Source organism: Meriones unguiculatus, chromosome 7, assembly GCF_030254825.1.
Source record: "Meriones unguiculatus strain TT.TT164.6M chromosome 7, Bangor_MerUng_6.1, whole genome shotgun sequence".
In the NCBI taxonomy this organism is placed as follows: domain Eukaryota; kingdom Metazoa; phylum Chordata; class Mammalia; order Rodentia; family Muridae; genus Meriones; species Meriones unguiculatus.
The window spans coordinates 30,162,455-30,179,828 of record NC_083355.1 but is presented as its reverse complement, the minus strand read 5'-3'; the positions used below and the strand labels follow the sequence as shown (position 1 = coordinate 30,179,828).

The 17,374-nt window shown below is 39.2% G+C and overlaps 2 protein-coding genes across 3 annotated transcripts in view; one reads left to right on the top strand and one right to left on the bottom strand.

Moving 5' to 3' along the window:
• Positions 1-5: 5 nt before the first annotated feature.
• Positions 6-7,435, top strand: LOC110559651 (cytochrome c oxidase assembly protein COX11, mitochondrial). The gene is made up of 4 exons (XM_021655182.2): positions 6-431; positions 2,103-2,258; positions 3,664-3,789; positions 4,430-7,435. The coding sequence occupies exons 1-4, from the start codon at positions 66-68 to the stop codon at positions 4,610-4,612; spliced, it is 831 nt and encodes a 276-aa protein (XP_021510857.2). The 5' UTR covers positions 6-65; the 3' UTR covers positions 4,613-7,435.
• The window catches only part of Tom1l1 (target of myb1 like 1 membrane trafficking protein), a 42,087-nt gene continuing 30,526 nt past the window's right edge, over positions 5,814-17,374 (bottom strand). For both annotated transcript variants that reach the window (XM_060386985.1, XM_060386986.1), the window contains exons 12-16: positions 12,999-13,050; positions 10,839-10,938; positions 10,314-10,389; positions 6,993-7,057; positions 5,814-6,472 (exon numbers count right to left, since the gene is read on the bottom strand). In XM_060386985.1, coding sequence (XP_060242968.1) covers positions 6,994-7,057; positions 10,314-10,389; positions 10,839-10,938; positions 12,999-13,050 — 292 coding nt within the window. In that variant the 3' untranslated portion in view covers positions 5,814-6,472; position 6,993. The remainder of the gene's footprint in view (positions 6,473-6,992; positions 7,058-10,313; positions 10,390-10,838; positions 10,939-12,998; positions 13,051-17,374) is intronic.

Below are 17,374 nucleotides of genomic sequence, written 5' to 3'. Positions count from 1 at the left end.
ACGGGGCGGGTCTCGCGAGATCTCGCTTAGCGGCCCCGACGGGCGGGCGTTCTTTCCGGGGGGTCATGGGAGGGCTCTGGTGTCCGGGATGGAGGATCGTGGCGGCGTGTGGCCGGCGCTGGTGCCAGGCTGGGTGGTCTGGCCGGACCGTGGAGGCTGCAGAGCGGGTTCTTAGGCCCGGGTGGGAGGCCCTCGGAGGTGCGGAGCGGGGGCCGAGGCGGCTCGGGACGTGGACGCGCCCGAGCGGGAGGAACCGGGGTTCCGTCCCGCAGCCGCCGAGGCGTCCCGGGAGCAGCAACCCTTTCCAGCGCGCGCAGGAGGACGAGTGGCGCCGGCGGAACAAGACGGTGCTCACGTACGTGGCCGCGGCCGCCGTGGGCATGCTGGGGGCTTCCTACGCCGCGGTGCCCCTCTATCGGCTCTACTGCCAGGTAGGGAGGGACGAGGTGCAGGCCCGAGCCCACCCGCGCCGTCACCCCGCGGGGCTGCGGTCGGAACGGGGACACCGAGGTTCCAGGCCGGGCGTGCTCAAGGTCACCACAGAACAACCCGCGGGTCTCGGGAAGGATGGAATTGGTACCGCGCCTCAGAAGGAATGAGCTTACCTGATAGCGCAGAGGGTTATCCCCCGGCCCTGGGGGAGTAGAGGTGAGAGAGGCTGTCACAGACCTGAGCGTTCACAGGGCGCCCCGCCCCCCGAAACAGAATTGTCCAACCGAAGGTGACAGTAATGACAGAAATGGAAGTAACAGACGCTCCTCCGTGTAACGTTCATAGGCTGGGTTTAAGGGTAACCCCTAAAACCAAGTTCCAAGTTAAAACGCTGCCGTCTTCAAAAGAATGCTCTGTTACTTGTGCAGTCACCAAGTTTTAGAGCAAGAAATAATATAGGAAGCCATGCAATGGCCCCATTTAAGAGCAAATTAAAATATAATTAAAAGGAACTATGGTACTCACTAATAGATCTGGTGATTGAGCCCAGAACATCATTTTAGTGCTTGTTTTCTACCTGTTTTCGTCTATTTTAGTTTAAGCCCCGAACTTGAGAAACTTTAATAACGTGTGTCCCAGGAATATATAAGGAATTGATATTTCACTTAGATTACTTTTTATTCAACTGACTTGAATTCTGTAGGAAAAAAAAAAGTTTATCTTAAAACTCAATCTCTTACAGAATCATATACTTGTTTAATAAGTTAAAATACTTGCCCTGCGATTTATCTTATAGGATTAAAGTGCAGTTTGACCAGTATTGACAGAAATTAAATGAAGGTAATAAGTAACATTTGTAACAAGCGAAAGAAACCTAGTAAAGTATTATTAGGGTAGGTTCTTAGGGTATTTTCTTAGCCTCAAATTTGGTGTTTTATTTCTAGTATAGGAAAGGTAAGTTATCTGGAAATCAGAATTCTGGTAACCTCAAGCAGCAGAATATCTTGGAAGCAACACCTCCCCCCATATCCAATAAGGAAATAGTGGCAATGAAGAAACGTCAGATACAATTTACTCTTTACTCTTTTGTAAATTACTGTTTTATGGTAGTTGGCTGGGTAGCCAAAAAAAAAAAAAAAGAAAAGTTAGGTACTCATATTAACTGGTGATTAAGGATAAAAGGCTAAATATTAACCCACCAACCTGGGGAAAATATGATGCCCCAGAAAAGCGGATTATAAAAATATAGTTACGAACTAATATGAAGTATAAAAACTATGGTATAGAAAAGGATACATGGGAATAAGGAAAAGTTAGATATTTCTGTGATATAGTTGAAATGACCAGGTTTGGATAAACTTTTCCTCTTTTAAGTGAATAATAGTTTATTTAAAATATACTAACAGTGAAGGGACTTGTGTTTAATGAAAGTTCGACTTAAAAATTTTTACTATATTCTCAGTGACAATAGTTTTCAAAATCTGATTTTTAAAATTACTCACTTCTGAAAAGACATTACTTTTACAAATATAGGTAAACCATTGATACAGTTACAGGAAATGGTCAGCTTGGCTCCAAGTAGAACTTTCAGTTGTTTTCCAAATTTTACTTTTATCTAGTAAGTGGAGATCTTAAAATTGTTGCTTAATGTACCCAGTGTCTCATTCTAGACTACTGGACTTGGAGGATCGGCAGTGGCCGGGCACTCATCAGACAAGGTTGAAAACATGGTACCTGTTAAGGATCGGATCATTAAGGTCACTTTCAACGCTGATGTTCATGCCAGTCTCCAGTGGAACTTCAGACCTCAGCAAACAGAGATATATGTAAGTGACTAATGTGTCCATCACTTAGACTGTCAAACCTGTCTGAGCTCTTTTCAAGATGTTAGTACACCCCATGAATAATTACACTTAAAATATTTGTACTCTGTAATTCACAATTCTTCAATGATTAGTGCTTTAAAAATGTCTACTTTTTAATAGGACCTTACATTTAAATGTAACCAAAACACTTGGGGTTTTTGTGACAGAGTTTCAGTGTGCAGCCTGGTCTGAAACTTGTGGTTCTGCCTCAGCTTTGCCTGGCTTGCTATTTTCTTGATTTTTAAAAGTTTTATGTAGTCAGTTTTATTCTGTTTGTAAGCTTATTGTAATTGGATTTAAGGTCAGTTTAACATTTATATCCCCTTAAAATATTCAACTATGGCATTAAGATCTAAGCGAATTAGATGTATAGAAGCATTGAGTATGTATGGTGCTCACTATACTTTAACTTTGAATCAACTTGGAACAATGTCATGTGTTTATCATCATATGATTAAAAGATGACTGAATCTTTTGGTCATTAATGTTGAACTAATAGCAATACCTGGTCATATTATATAGTTTCCTGACTTTTACTCTGGTATAAATGATAATAGGAAAAATGTGGAGAATCATTGGTAATAATAAAAAGTAATTTACTGGTTTATCAGAATTATTTCTATCCCTCAAAAAGAAAAAAAAATGTAATTTGAGGGAGGGGGAGAATACTGAAATGTGAACCAAGGGCCCTGTATGTGCTAGGCAAACAATAATTGCAGTCCTGGTTTGAGAATTTGAGGCTATTATTAACAAACCCTTATAAATCAGAGTGCCTGTCCAGTTCAGTAAACATCACCTAAATCACATTAGTATTTTGTAAGTTACGGTTTTGCATGGTGGTTCAAATTGCATGGCAGTAAACAGGATGATAGTGAATTGTTACAGGTGGCATAATGCCCAATGGCAACTTTTACAGCCTTGGTTGCTGTTTTTGTTTGTGTTTTAATTTCTCAGGGTATTAACACCTTTTAACAGATTTTGTTCAGTCAGTTTTACTATGGTTTAAGTTATTCAGAATTAAGGTAAGTTTGACATTAGCATCCTTCAAAAAGTTGTCAATCATGACATTCAGGTTTAACTGTTATAAAGTAGTTGGGCTTGAATTTTGGTTTGCCTGTCCTGTCCTTGGACACATTGTAACTAATCTGTAGAATTTTGTTTGAAGAACATCAGACAACCAACAGGGACATTCATAACTATGATTCTTTATTGACGTAAGCAAATACAGTCTAAAACTAAGATAGGCTTGTAATTTTCACACTACATTAGGTTAGGTGTTATAATCCAATTAATAGGCAAATGATATGATTCTTAATTTAGCAGAAGGAAGAATGGCATTACAGTTAACATGTGTTTTCTGAAACAGGTGGTACCAGGAGAGACTGCACTGGCATTTTATAAAGCTAAGAATCCTACTGATAAACCAGTAATTGGAATTTCTACATATAATGTTATACCATTTGAAGCCGGACAGTATTTCAATAAAATACAGGTAAACTGAATGTCAACTTTATGATAAAAGTATGAGAAGCTGCTTAATATGAATTAAATGTTTTTAATTTCTAAAACTTTATTTTGGCTGGGTGTTGTGCTTCATGCCTATAATCTATACTCAGGAGGCTGAGATGGGAGCAGGGCCATGAGGTAGAGGCCAGTGCAGATATGGCATAGATTCTAGGCCAACCTAGATTACATTGAGATGCTGTTTCAGAAAAAATAAAAATAAAAGCTGAAGTCAGTACTTATTTTGTCCAAATATAAAGCCTTTTAAAACTCTTTCATTGCCTGCACCTTCTAGGTAGTGCTTGTTCCTTTTGTTTGTTTTAAGACAGGATCTATGTAATAATCTTGGCTGTCCTGGAACTCTGTGTAGACCAAGGCTTACTTGAACTCCCAGAGACTCACCTGCCTTCCAAGAGGTGGAATAAAAGGGCTGCACCACTACACCTGGCTACTCTATTTGTTTCTAAGATTAGAATTAAGTTGCTTCTAACCCTTAAAGCAAAACTCAGTGTTCGATGAAAAGATGCTGCTATCTTATAATGGCATTTAAGGGCAAGAAATGAATATTGCTTTGTTTTAAGTAATAGAGTCAGACTGTTATTCATCGAGTATCTTTCTATAATTTGTAGTGCTTCTGCTTTGAAGAACAAAGGCTTAATCCACAAGAAGAAGTAGATATGCCGGTGTTTTTCTACATTGATCCTGAATTTGCAGAAGATCCAAGAATGGTGAATGTCGATCTCATCACTCTTTCTTATACTTTTTTTGAAGCAAAGGAAGGGCACAAGTTGCCAGTTCCAGGCTATAACTGAAGTAGCTTCCAAGACCTGCTTCATATTTGTGATTTTTGGAAAATCATGTATTGTACTTTCTCAGAAGAGAAATATTGTACAGTAATGTATATTGAAACCTTGTGTTTTAAATGGTTTTACCTTTCTTCCCCATTTCATTTCTATAACCGACTTATGACTGAGAGAACAGGTTCGAAACTCAGTCTGTGGTGAAAAGATGCTGCTATCCTGTGGTGATCCTTAAGGAAATGAATATTACTCTGTTTTAAGTAATAGAATATGAATGTTGTTCACTAAGCCTGTAAACGTACGACTCCCCAGTGTACAATAATGTGACATTAAAGACTGCACTAGGGCCCAGGAGATGAATCAGTGGGTTAAAGTGTTTGCCACAGAGGCCTGACAACTTGAGTTCTGATTCCTGGAACCAGCCTTAAAGGAGTGAATATGGTAGCTCACACCTTTAATCCCAGAGTTCTTACAACAGTGAGGTGGGAGGTTGAGCCAGGGGGCTTGCCTTTGTATGCATGCTCTGGCTGCCTACACTCATACATAAGCTGCTTTAATAGTTCACCTTAATTCTATAGTTGCCTTCTGTAGTGTTAGCCCTTCATACGTATAATAATGTATCTGAAAACTTAGAAAAAGAAAGTATGCCCAACTCTTTTAGTTCATAGGCTGGAACTTATCACCAAACAAGGCAGTTGGCCTTCAGTATAAACCAACACTATTTACACTTTTTAAAATTTATTTATTTTGTTTTTAAAATTTATTTTGTGACTGGAACCCTTACTGCAGCACATAGTATAGTAGTGAGTGCAAATGCGGTGGGAGATAGTTTACCATGAGGGTTTCAGGAATCAAACTGAAGTTGTCAGACATGGTAACAAGTGCCTTCACCTGTTGAGCATCTTTGGCCGAGTCGACAGTTTTAAAAATTCAGAGTGGAAGAAGAGTCACTAAGCTCTAAGGCTTGCTCCAAGTTTGCATTCCTAATCAAGCGTGGCCTTTTCTGTTAAGATTGAGGGCTATTTTATTCAGAGTACTGAATAGATAATGGAAATGATGGTATCATGATCTCACAGAAGAATTACACCTTATAGTCTGTGCTAGCATTTACCATCATAATTCCAAGTTTATTATCATTTAAGAATGAAATTGTGAAGACTGACCTAAAAGCTCTTAGAGGTAAAAAACAAACAAAACAGAAACAGCACAACTCTGACAAATTAATAGTAATTTAATTTTAAGTGAATGATGCACAGTTCTGTTTTCCAGTAGTCTTTGTTTCAAATCAAAATGTAAAATATAATAAAAGGCAAGAATGTTTTAACATTATAAAGAACTATACTTAAAGGCCACTTGATACAGTGGCCTACTCAGGCACTTGAAACATAATTAAACAAGTCATCAAGTCTTTAAAGCAGTTCTAAACCAAAGTGTTATTTATAAACAAGTGCAAACTGACTTCTACATTCAGATTCAGTTAAATGAAGGCACTCATTTTCTTCCTCATTTCTTGTCCCCATCTGTTCACAATGCCTTGTAGTAAAGTGATCTACAAGTACCGTTAATAGATGTGTCATGATTTGTATTCGTAGGATTGCCTGCACAACATGAGTCTACAGTCTAACCAGTTGGCCTAGTACCAGGCAGTTTTCATTCTGCTGGTTGTTAAAATTGTTACAACCAGGTTCTCCTGAAATCCCAAGCCACGGTCAGGAACAGTAGTGTTAGCCCAGACGTGTTAACTCTCTTGTTGAAGCTTCCAGCAGAGAGGTGGTCCACTGTTGCAGGTCTTGTCCGTCAGGCCTCAGTTGATGAGGGTTGATCAGGGACTGCTTTAGAGAGCTGGCCCTTTGTGATGCTCAGATTATCCATCTGAAATAAAGGGAAGACATTGGCCCATTTCCCACACACCCTGAAGGACTGGAAAGCCACACAGTTAAGTAGAGGAAAAGCTGGAATGCACTTCTTCGAAGGTTGCAGATGTGAAGAGAATAAAAAGTGAACAGGTCAGTGGAGACCAGGCATCCAGTAGTGTATAAATAGGACACCTGGTGTAGGAGTATTAATGATGGAATGTTGGTCTAGCTGGCAGGTATGGACTGCACTCTGAAGCCATAAGAGATGCTTTAAAATGACAAGGAATTTCTACCGATCATCTGTTTTTGTTAGCATTAATACTTATATAAACAAAGCCAACTTTTGAATTCTATGCCTCATTTCTGGATGGTGTATTTCTTAGTGAATACTGGTTATCACTGACTAATTGAGAGGAACTTGGTATTATACTAAAATGAGTGTCAAACTTATATGGTCCTTATAGAATTCAATACAAAATGTGATAATTCCACTGAAATTACATGGAAGTTAAGTTGCATGAGCTGGTATCTTTTACCTCAGCAGTCACTATTACTTTGAGCTCCTCTGTGGTGGTAAGCATCAATTTCTTCATAAACAGCTCTGAAAAAAAGCCACCAAAGCAGAAAAATTACACATCTTTCAAAATACTGTATCACCACCAGCAGAACCAAAATACAGACTGTTTGGGGAGGTTAGGCATTCTAAGTGAATAAAAACATAGATCTTTATCCTTGAGCTTATTCAAACATAAAACATCTACTGTCAGAGTTCTTTCCTATGCCTGTTAAAAGCCAATTTATTTTAATGGAAAACTGGCTCAATTTTTTTTAACTTAAAAATAATAGCTCTGAATTTTAAAATATTTTAAAAATTTAAGTTTACTTTATTTAACATTGTATTATAGTCTAAACTTGGGAGAAGCCTTTAGCTTATATTAGTCATTTTTGTACCTTTAATAAATTATAATTTTTAATAATTTCCCTCAGTTTTTTAATATGTATCTTTATAGCTCAAAAATATCTGTTCCCAAAGCTGGCATTCATATATAGAATGGTAACAAAATACAGCTGGGGAAATCTTCAAAATAACAGCATTATGAAACAAACCAAAGAACTTCATAAATTTTACAATATTTCTAAAAAGTCTGGACTTACCTTTCAATAAAGTAATTTTACCTTTTACCCTCCCTAAACCACTAATCTTAGTACCTCTCCAGAAAAAAAAACTCATGTCTTACAAAGTTGCTTCTCTTAATATGGAAACTTCACTGTCCTTTCTTAGTCCCTCCAGTGTATCTTCATGTGCTTTGCCCTTCCATGGTCCTGTTGACCTCTGTCTTCTCAAACACCTCTTCAGCAAATGCCCTCTTTTCCAAATCTTCAGCTTCTATACTAAGTTCTAACCCTCCGTAACTCCAGTGTTGTTTTTTTTTTTACCTGTGCAGTCTCTCATCCCATAGCTACTAGAACCTACCTTAATGCTCTTTTAATTCCCAAGACATTTTACATTTTAAGTTCTTAAAAGTTATTGTATTTTCATTTTCACTTTTTAACATTAATTTGTGGCTTCTGTCTCCAGTTCACTAAAGTGGTTTTTAATAAAACCACCATTTCCATGTAACTTAATCCAACTTGTAGTTTTGGGGTTTTGGCCTATTTTGTACTTTGAGTAGTGTTCATCATAGCTATGCCTAGGTTAAGTTTCCACATCTGGCAATAGGTCCCTATTTCTTCATTCTTCATGTTGGCATTTCCAGTTCGGTGAATGTGCTAAAACTTTCTACTGGGTTTCTATTTAAGTTATTTTGTAGACGTGGCAAAAACCAGCATGCTACCTCCTCTGATTCCCCTCTAGCCTCCAGTTATGTTACTTATTCCTGTTATACACACTCTAGTCACTGTATCCTTTACTATTGGCACAAATTACAAATACTTACTTGCCTGCCAGTTTTTTTAACTTATGTCTCCACATTACATTTAAAGTTTATAAGAACAGAGAGAGTGTCTTGTTCAGAATGAGATAGTCACTGCCTTCAATGTATAGGAAATGTTCAACAAGAGAATTGTGTGTATTCTGGAGATAAACATATGATAAATATATGTCCCACTGGGAAGAAAAGAAAATTCTTGGCCTAGGATTCCTGGCCAACCAGTGTGGAAACTCCAGAACTTCCAAGAGTCTACGCTTTTCCTTAGAAGTTCCTGGATTTAATCAGACCTAAAATGGAACCGAGGCTCTCAAGTCTCCAGAAAGCAAGAACCCGTGGTAGGAAGAGTTCAGGGTATCAGTTCTACAGGTTGTCTACTAAGCCTCTCACCTGTGGCACCTAAACACGACATACCAAAGGAAAGCTGTTAGTTAATCGGAATATGTTCAGGAACCTGATGTATCTGGACATGGAATTTAAGTACCAGTTTCTTTAACTGCTAATATGTTCAGTGACATAGCTACTTTATTAAGCATTGACTTAGGGAAATTTCGTCACCTCGAGTTAGGAAAAGTGCTTAGCAGTTGGGTGTTGTGGTACAGCCTTATAATCCCAGCACTCATGTCAGGGCAGGAAGGTCTCCTGTGTCCATTAAGGCTTACTAATAAATGATGCCAAAATAGCTGTCTATTCTAAGGGCTTAAATACAGTGACACTATCAAATGCTTACACGTGCTAGACTGTTGGCAGTCATGAGTCAAGTGGACCATGGTGAACTCCAGAGTATATGCTATACAGGAGACAGCTATTCCTCACAACCATAGCCTTTGCTAGCATACAAGAATGCAAGCCTGGTACTTCTACAGTATCCCAAAGCTTCAGAAGTACTGACTGTTTTGATTATACTAGTTCTTAACTATTGGTAATTAACTTTTAAAATGTACATTTTAAATTCTGTATAGATCAAACAAAATACAACTGGAGACCAGGTACAGACTTCAGGCTACAGACTTCAGTCTGAATGGTGATTTCCAAAAACCTGTTTTGAGCATTTTTCACAATGGGGGAGGGAGGTAATCTGTCACTTAAAAGAGGGTATTAAATCTATGATATGGGACTAGAGAGATGGCTCAGCAGTTAGGAGCACTGGCTATTTTTCAGAGGACTTAGGTTCAATTCCCAGCACCCACAGAGAGGTTTACAATGGTCTATACTAATAGTTCCAGGGAATTGGATGCCCTCTTGCCTCCACAGGTTCAGGGTACACATGTGGTACACAGACATGCATGGAGCAAATAAAACACAAAATAAAAACCCTATAATGTGCTTACTGTCCCATCTACAGCTTTGCAAATAACATTAAGTGATGGTACCTTAAGGAATTCAAGTTAAAAGCATTTTCCTTTTCCTTTTGGTTGAGCTCTGCCATGTAGCCTACACTGGCCTCACTTGTAATCCTCCTACTTCTGTCTCCTATGTGCTGTAAGTATATGGGTCCTATATGGCTATGCCTGGCTACAAAACAATTTTAACTATTAATAGTCATTAATAGTCATTTAAGGATAATTTTATCAGACATGTTGAATGCAAAAAGTTCTTTCACATGTCTTGATCCAGTTCTGGGAGAACAGTTTTAAAATGTATCATTACCATGTCAGCAATGAATAGTGCCTTGCCTCCAATCTCTGCAGAATGTTGGTTCTGCTTATTTCTTAAAGTGCTACCCTAGTATTTTTTTCAGTCACAGGCTGAGAACAATAAGGCCATCAAGAGCAATAGCCACCATAAAACCCAATAAATCATTTTAAATAAGGCAATCAATTTCTTCCAAGAGCTAAACAAAGTTAAATGAATGACCAAGCTCAGTTAGCTCTGTCATCAAAGAGAACCACAACAAAACATAAATTAATAATTGTATAAATGACTTACTCTGTAGCAGGAGCTAAAGGATCAAACTCCATTACCTCGTAGTAATTGGGTGGCTGGAGATCATTGTTTGTTGTCACTTTAGGTGGGGGGGGGGAGGGAAAGACCAGTAAGTTACACATTCTGCTTATGAGGAGCATGCACAATGAATAGAATTAATAGTCTACTTACTGTAACTATTTAATTTAGATTTTAAATGTATGATTTTAATAAATACAACCAAAACATAATGTTCAAATACTACTAAGTCCTAGGACTCTATATTTAAAAAAAAAAAAAGATTTTTCAGACCTCAACTAAAGTTTTGTTTATTTTAGTATAAATAAACAAGTACAGCATTGAGTTCAGCACAAGTATTTTTACAATCTGATGTGAGTCAAAAACGGTGTCAGCCCTGAGTTTGTTACATGCAGCTTCCACATGCAAGGAGCTCTCGGCATTTCGCCTCTGTTTTTGGTTAATAGTCTGGCAGATTCAGTCATTCTCACAGATTTGCTTATTTGACGCAAAGTGTAAAGCCCTTTGTACCTGGACGACTGCTGGGCAAGGGCGGCAGCCTCTGGCTCGATGGCGCTGCTGTGGCTGTCTGTACTGGCTGAAGTAATACTGAATTGGAGTGTTTCGGAAACTGAAAGCATAACACATGTTCAGGCATACATTTTCCATGAAGCATTTTTGTTACTTAGATTTCCAGGCTTCCAGCTGGCATTGCTCCAAGTACCATATACACTCGACTGGGTGAGAACTAGTCATTTTTACTACTTTCATTTTAAAGTAATAACTACTTGTAAAATTGACTACTTTTCTGCATCGTTTCGTGCTCATTGTGTTCCATTTCCCATTTAAAATGTAAAATGTATTTTAAAATAACGTTTTTAAGGAAGAATCACAATTTTTGTGGTTCAATCTAGCTTCTGTTTCACCCTGAATATGAAATCTCAGCCTTGAACAGGAATGAAATTCAGTTTACAAATAGGCATGCAGTGATGCTATCAAATCAAGGCTATGAAAGATAAATTTCTTCTTTATCTAGGTTTAGGTAGCCCACCCAAATAAAGATACAAACTGAGCGGCTAAGTCAGGAAAATGATAAAGTTGAGGCTAACCCTGTCCGTACAGCAAGACCCTGTCTCAACCAAAAGCACTTCCTGTAATGTCCTCCTTAATCCTACGAAGTAAGTCCTAGACATCTACCTTTTGGCTACCAGGTACTGTTAAGACCAGAAATAAACAGACGGAGCACCTGATGTACCAGACAAGAAATGGAAATCATCATCCACTGGCCTGTTTTGTGGTAAAAGCAGGGTAACTGGGAGAAGAAAGGCAGAGGCAGAGTGGGAGCCTGCCCCGACAGCCTGGTCACAGGAATGCCTCAGCCCTGGGGACCTTCAGGCAGAGCGCTGACTTTTAGGGTACACAAGTTTCTGGGCTCTGAAATCAGCAAAAGCTAACATGGTTGAAACATAGTGAGCCACGAAGTCGGGCGTCAGGCAGGAGAAGTAACGGGCGGGGTAATATCTGCATTCCAGGATCTTACAGAATAAAACAGGACAAAAAGCAGGTGGGTTTTGAGCAGATGAGTGGCATGACTGAAGGAGACTTCCTGGGTTTCTTTCTTTTTTCCGTAAGAGTAGATGGTAGTCTGGGATGGGGCTGGAGAGAAGCATTAGGAGGCAAAGGCTTAAAGCAAGCCTGGAGAGGTTGTTACAGTATCCTCCGTATGATCACTTAAACTGGAGTATGAAAGTGGAGAGGTGAGATGTGGACAGTTGACACTTTAAAAGCAGAAGGGGAAACAAGTTTAAGTGATCTTTGCCAGAGCTTGACTGTTTAGTGAGGTACGGAGTCTGCTAGAAGAGCTGGTTGAGAGTAGTTACTGGGAAGGAAAGGGTGAGTAAACACAAAAGTGACAGTGAATTCTGAGTACAGCGAGCTGTGTCCAGGCTGGACATAAAAGTCTGTGGATTGTCAAATTGTGGCTCTTTTAAGGCAGGAACCAAAGCTAGGCAGAGTGATTATTTAGATGGTAAAGAGATAAAGCTTCAGAGTTCAGGGCCAGCTATGGCTAAATGAGACCCCATCTAAAAAGGAGAAAGAGGGAGAAACAAAAGACCCTAAAGGAATGAAAGTAGATAAGACAGAGAGGAAAGTCTAGTCATGGGGTTTGCAACACTGAAATATCAGGAGAGAAGAGGCTATGAAAAGAAATGGAGAGAAACAAGGAGTATGGGAGAGTCATATATACACAAAAGAGGAAGAGATTAATTGTTAAGGCTAGGACTGAAATTGAAGCACAAGTGTGACTACATGAAAGACACTGGTGACCTTCAAAAGGGTTGAGAGAGGGAGAGATGAACCACTTTGGAATCTTTACACATAAACCATGTTAAAGGAACTATAACTTTTGTTTTTTTCTCTCCTTACAGTGTTGGAGATCAAACTTAGGGCCTGTGCATACTAGACAGGTGTTATACCACTGAGTGAAATTATACAATCACGATTGCTAATCAGCTTATCTAAGACAAGTAAAATAAAATTTGTCCATCTTCGAAAGTTTGAGGTTGCCAACAATGGCTGTGTCAACCCCAAAGTCACACAGAGCGGAGCGTAAGAATCAACAAGCAGTACTTCGGGTCGTGATCATCTGCTGACCAGGCCAACTGCTAGCAAAAGGGTTTTGTTACTCACATTATCATACGTGTGACTTGAGGCAAGGTTTCGGCTGGTCCTTTGGGCAAACCTAGGATAGTGTGATAACAGCATGATTACCCTACCGTGAGAACACAAATGCAAAAAGTAAGATGATCTTCCTGGTCTGAAAATAAAGCCTGTAGCACACCTTCAAACTACACAAGAAGACACCCCACTTCAAACTCACAAAACGGTAACAACTGCCATTTGGTTTTAGTGCCTTCCAGGTCAGGTCATGAAACTCAACATCAAAAACGGCAAATGCATCAGTCCTTGGCAGTAGCGGACTTGAGGCTCTGAAGTGTGCACAGTATATCAGTGCAAGCACAGCCTTCATCAGTCTGTCCATTCATAGCTCCCACCCATTCATTATACCTTGAAACATGAGAAGTAGCGCTGAGCAAAAGTTAGGGAACATGGGAGAGTTCCCATTCTGGGTAAAGTGGAGTAGGAAAAAAAATTTTTTTTTCCTCCCATTACTCTTACAGATTGCCACTATAAGAGCTGGGAACAAAACAAACCAAACCAAAACCAAAACAAAACAAACAAAAAAACAGAAAAAGAAAAAAACTGAAAGGAAGCTAGTCAGGAATGTGAAAATAGTAGCAGGTTGACTGAGAAGACCAAAATTTAAGTACCAGTATACTGTTGCTGAGTTTACCCTTTTTTGTATTCTCTTCATTTGAATGCAGCCTGCTCCCCAAGTACAGGCAGAAATGATTACAGTACAAAAAACAAACAAACAAACAAACAACTATTTGCATACAGGGAGGAAGAAAGACACTCCTAGCTGCCTCTGACCCACTTTCACATCCCAAACATAACCAAACCCAGGCTGGCTGCAATGGCTCCAGAGGCAACAGGGATGGCAGGAGATTAAAAACTCTTGAATGAGGGAAACTGCCTTTCCAATTGGCTGAGCTGTGACTGCAAAAGCATGAGGAGAACTGCTGGGGTTTTTTTGTGGTTGTTTGTTTTTTTCTCCTACCATCCGTCTGGAGCAATTGCAGCAGAAGAATGATGATAAAGTAACTAGATAATCAGACAACCAGAGAACAAAGACAGGGAACTCCAGGACATCAGAGAAATCACAAGGTGAAGGAATTCAGGAAAACAATCTTGCAAAGTTGTTATGAAACCCTAAGGTTGACCTGCTAATGTTGTGAAGCTGATCACCATAATGATGTCAAAATATTCATATCATCATTATTGGACACAACCGGCTACTGACTGACCAAGGGTGCTGTATGCCTGGGCAGATTTGAACAGCACAGCATAGGCTCTAAAACTTAGCTGACTTTCGAATCGTATATACGAGGCAGGCAGAAATTCTGAAGTGAATCTAACCAAGTTCTTTGCTTACTAGGATCAAAGTGTCAACATAGATTGCATTTTACCAAAACCAAACATATACTAGTAAAAAAAAATTGCCAAAGGTATAATTCAAAATGACTAGGCATATAAAGAAACAGAAAAAAAATGTAAGAGGACAGCAGACAGAAATGAATACCAAAAGAACATGGATGCCAGAGTTATACAAAGAGATTTTAAAGCAGCTAATATTGGAGGACAAATATTCCAAGAAGCAAGCAGTCAGTAATACTTTTTAAAATAGAAAAAAAAAAGGAAAGTATCAGCTAACAAGTAAAAAACATAAAAAAACAGTGAAAATTTTTAAAATGAAAAATATAACATTAGAAACAAACTTAGAATCAGTTTGACTGCTGTGAAATGGAGATGACAGTACAGTTAGTGAGCTTGAACGTAGATCGTAGACATGGTCCAGTTTGAACTAGAGTGAAAGAGACTAAGTAAGAGGCCCTAAAACACTTAGGAGATGACATAGATCCAACAGCTGTTACCAGGGTTCCAGCAGGAAAACAGAATGTGTGTAGCACTGAAAATAAATAGAGGAAATAACAGCTGAAAAGTAGTTTTACCTGGTAAAAGACAAACTCATAGATTCTAGAGGGCCTGCAGTGAACTAAACACTGTTCACCCTCTCCTAAAGGATACGTTCAAGTCGTAATGCCTGGAACCTGTGTTGTCTTATTCAGGAAAGAGCACTCCACGCCTGCAGTTAAGGATCTTCACCTGGCTGGTCTGACTGAGCGACAAGTCCACTGATCTTAGATAAGCTTAGCGAGATTTTAGTTGCACATAAAAGGCCCAGAGGATCGAGGCAGAATTTGGAACGGCCAATAAACCAGTGAAGGCAAGGAATACCAAGTCACCAAAACGAAGAAGAGGCAGAGGACAGATTGTTACTGGAAAAAAAAAAATGCTAGACAGACTTAATTTCAGACTTCTGGCTTGCATAACTATGAGATAATAAGTATCTGTGGTTTTAAACCATCTACTTTGTGGGCGTTTGTAATGGTAGCCATAGGAAACTAATGTACTCAGAAAACCCTACACAGATATGTCAAAAGAAATCATACCCACACATTATAAACTGCTCAAAATTAAAGGAGGCGAAAAGCCAAAAAACCAAAAAACTTAAGGCAGAGTACACTATCTACAGAGAAATAACTATTTAATACCACTTTTTGTTTTAAGCAAACACGGGTTTGCAATTTTCCTGGGATGCTTGCTAGAACTAAAGATTTGTCCTGCTGAGTCAGAAGCTATGGGGCCTAGCAAATGACATATGATCTGCATTTTCAAGTTCACTATGTGACATTAACAGTCATCCTAGCAATCCTATGCACAGTGGAGTATAACTAAACACCAGAAGCTGAGATTTGGTTGTTTTAGAGCGTTACACGGAGACATTTGCTGCAAGGCAAATTTTCTGTATTATTCATTCTCATGTTACCCTGCAAAGTTAACAGGACAACAGGAAAACAGCTACTGCCTATTCCTAATTTAAGACTGCGGGTCCAAAGTAAATGCAGTGTGAAGCTTATTAGATATTGTTACTTGTCCCTTATAAAGTCACCTAATTTTTTTATTGTATCTCTACAGCCAAACACTTCAACGTTGGCCAATCTCAGAGGTAAAAACAAAATACCTAAATCAGATATGATGGCTCATGGCTATAATCCCAGAACTGAGGAGACTAAGGTAGGGAGATTACTATGGATTTACTGCCAGCCTTGGCTACTTAGTGAGTTCTAGGTCAGCCTGTGATAGAATGAAGCATTCTAAGAAAAAACAAACAAACAAAAACAGATGAAATCAGTCAGTCAACCAACTGGTGTTTTACTGACAGTTCTGTAAGAAATCTGAAGGTTGTTTCACATGTTTATGAGCTACTGATATTTCCTTATGAGCCACTGGTCTTTCTGTTTTGGTGATCTTGCTAATTACTATGTGGATTTTGGCAAGTTCCATTCCTATGGCCCAGTCCTCTCTTCTGTACAAAAGGAATACTGATCATGACACTAATCAAAAGGAAAAAAAAAAACAAAAACCTTTTGCAAACAATTACATAAAAACAACAAAGTCATAGAGCACTGCTATTTGTAGGCCTTTCACGAAATTAGTGCAGTTATTCTCACCAAAATCATTCCTTGTCTTCCTTTGTCGCTGTGCTTCCCATAACTGACCATGAACAAAATCAGAGAAACAGACATGTTGAAGGCTTACTATGGGGTGTAGTAAGTGCTATGCTAGGAATTTCACTTACATTTTATGGCCCTTGTGAGACTCCTAAGAAATATTCTTAGAGGAGAATGACAACTCACAGTGGCTAAGCATTTCATGCTATGTTAGACTGCTAAAAGGGAGCAAGGCTAAGACTCTGACACAGGTCTGTCTGACTGTGAAGTTTCTACTTTTCTATACCAGGTGTTGTATAGCCGTTTCCTCTAAGATTTAAACCCTTCCATCTTGGAGGGAGGTTCCTTAAAACACCGGATGTTTAAGGGGAGGTGAAACAGTAGGATTTCTACGGGTGGTTTGACATTCCATCCTCCAAGGACTCTCCTTATGCTCAGGAGGTAATCAAATCTATAGCTTCAGGAAGTCACTAAAACTGACCAGATTCCTTGGTTGGAGTATGAGTCTCAGGAAAGACCCCTGTGCTCAGATTTTTTGGTTCTGTTGCTCTCCTTGTGGAGTTTCTGTGCTCTCCAGATCTTACTGTTTCCCACTTCTTTCATAAGATTCCCTGCATTCTGCCCAAAGGTTGCCCATGAGTCTCAGCCTCTGCATTGATAGTCTGCAGGGCAGAGCCTTTCAGAGGTCCTCTGTGTCAGGCTCCTGACTTGTTCCCTCTTTTCTTCTTCTGATGTCCATCCTCTTTGCCTTTCTGGATAGGGACTGAGCATTTTAGCAAGAGTCCTCCCTCTTGATTACTTTCTTTAGGTGTACAGTTTTTAGTAGGTTTATCCTATATTATATGTCTTTATGAGTGAGTATATACTATG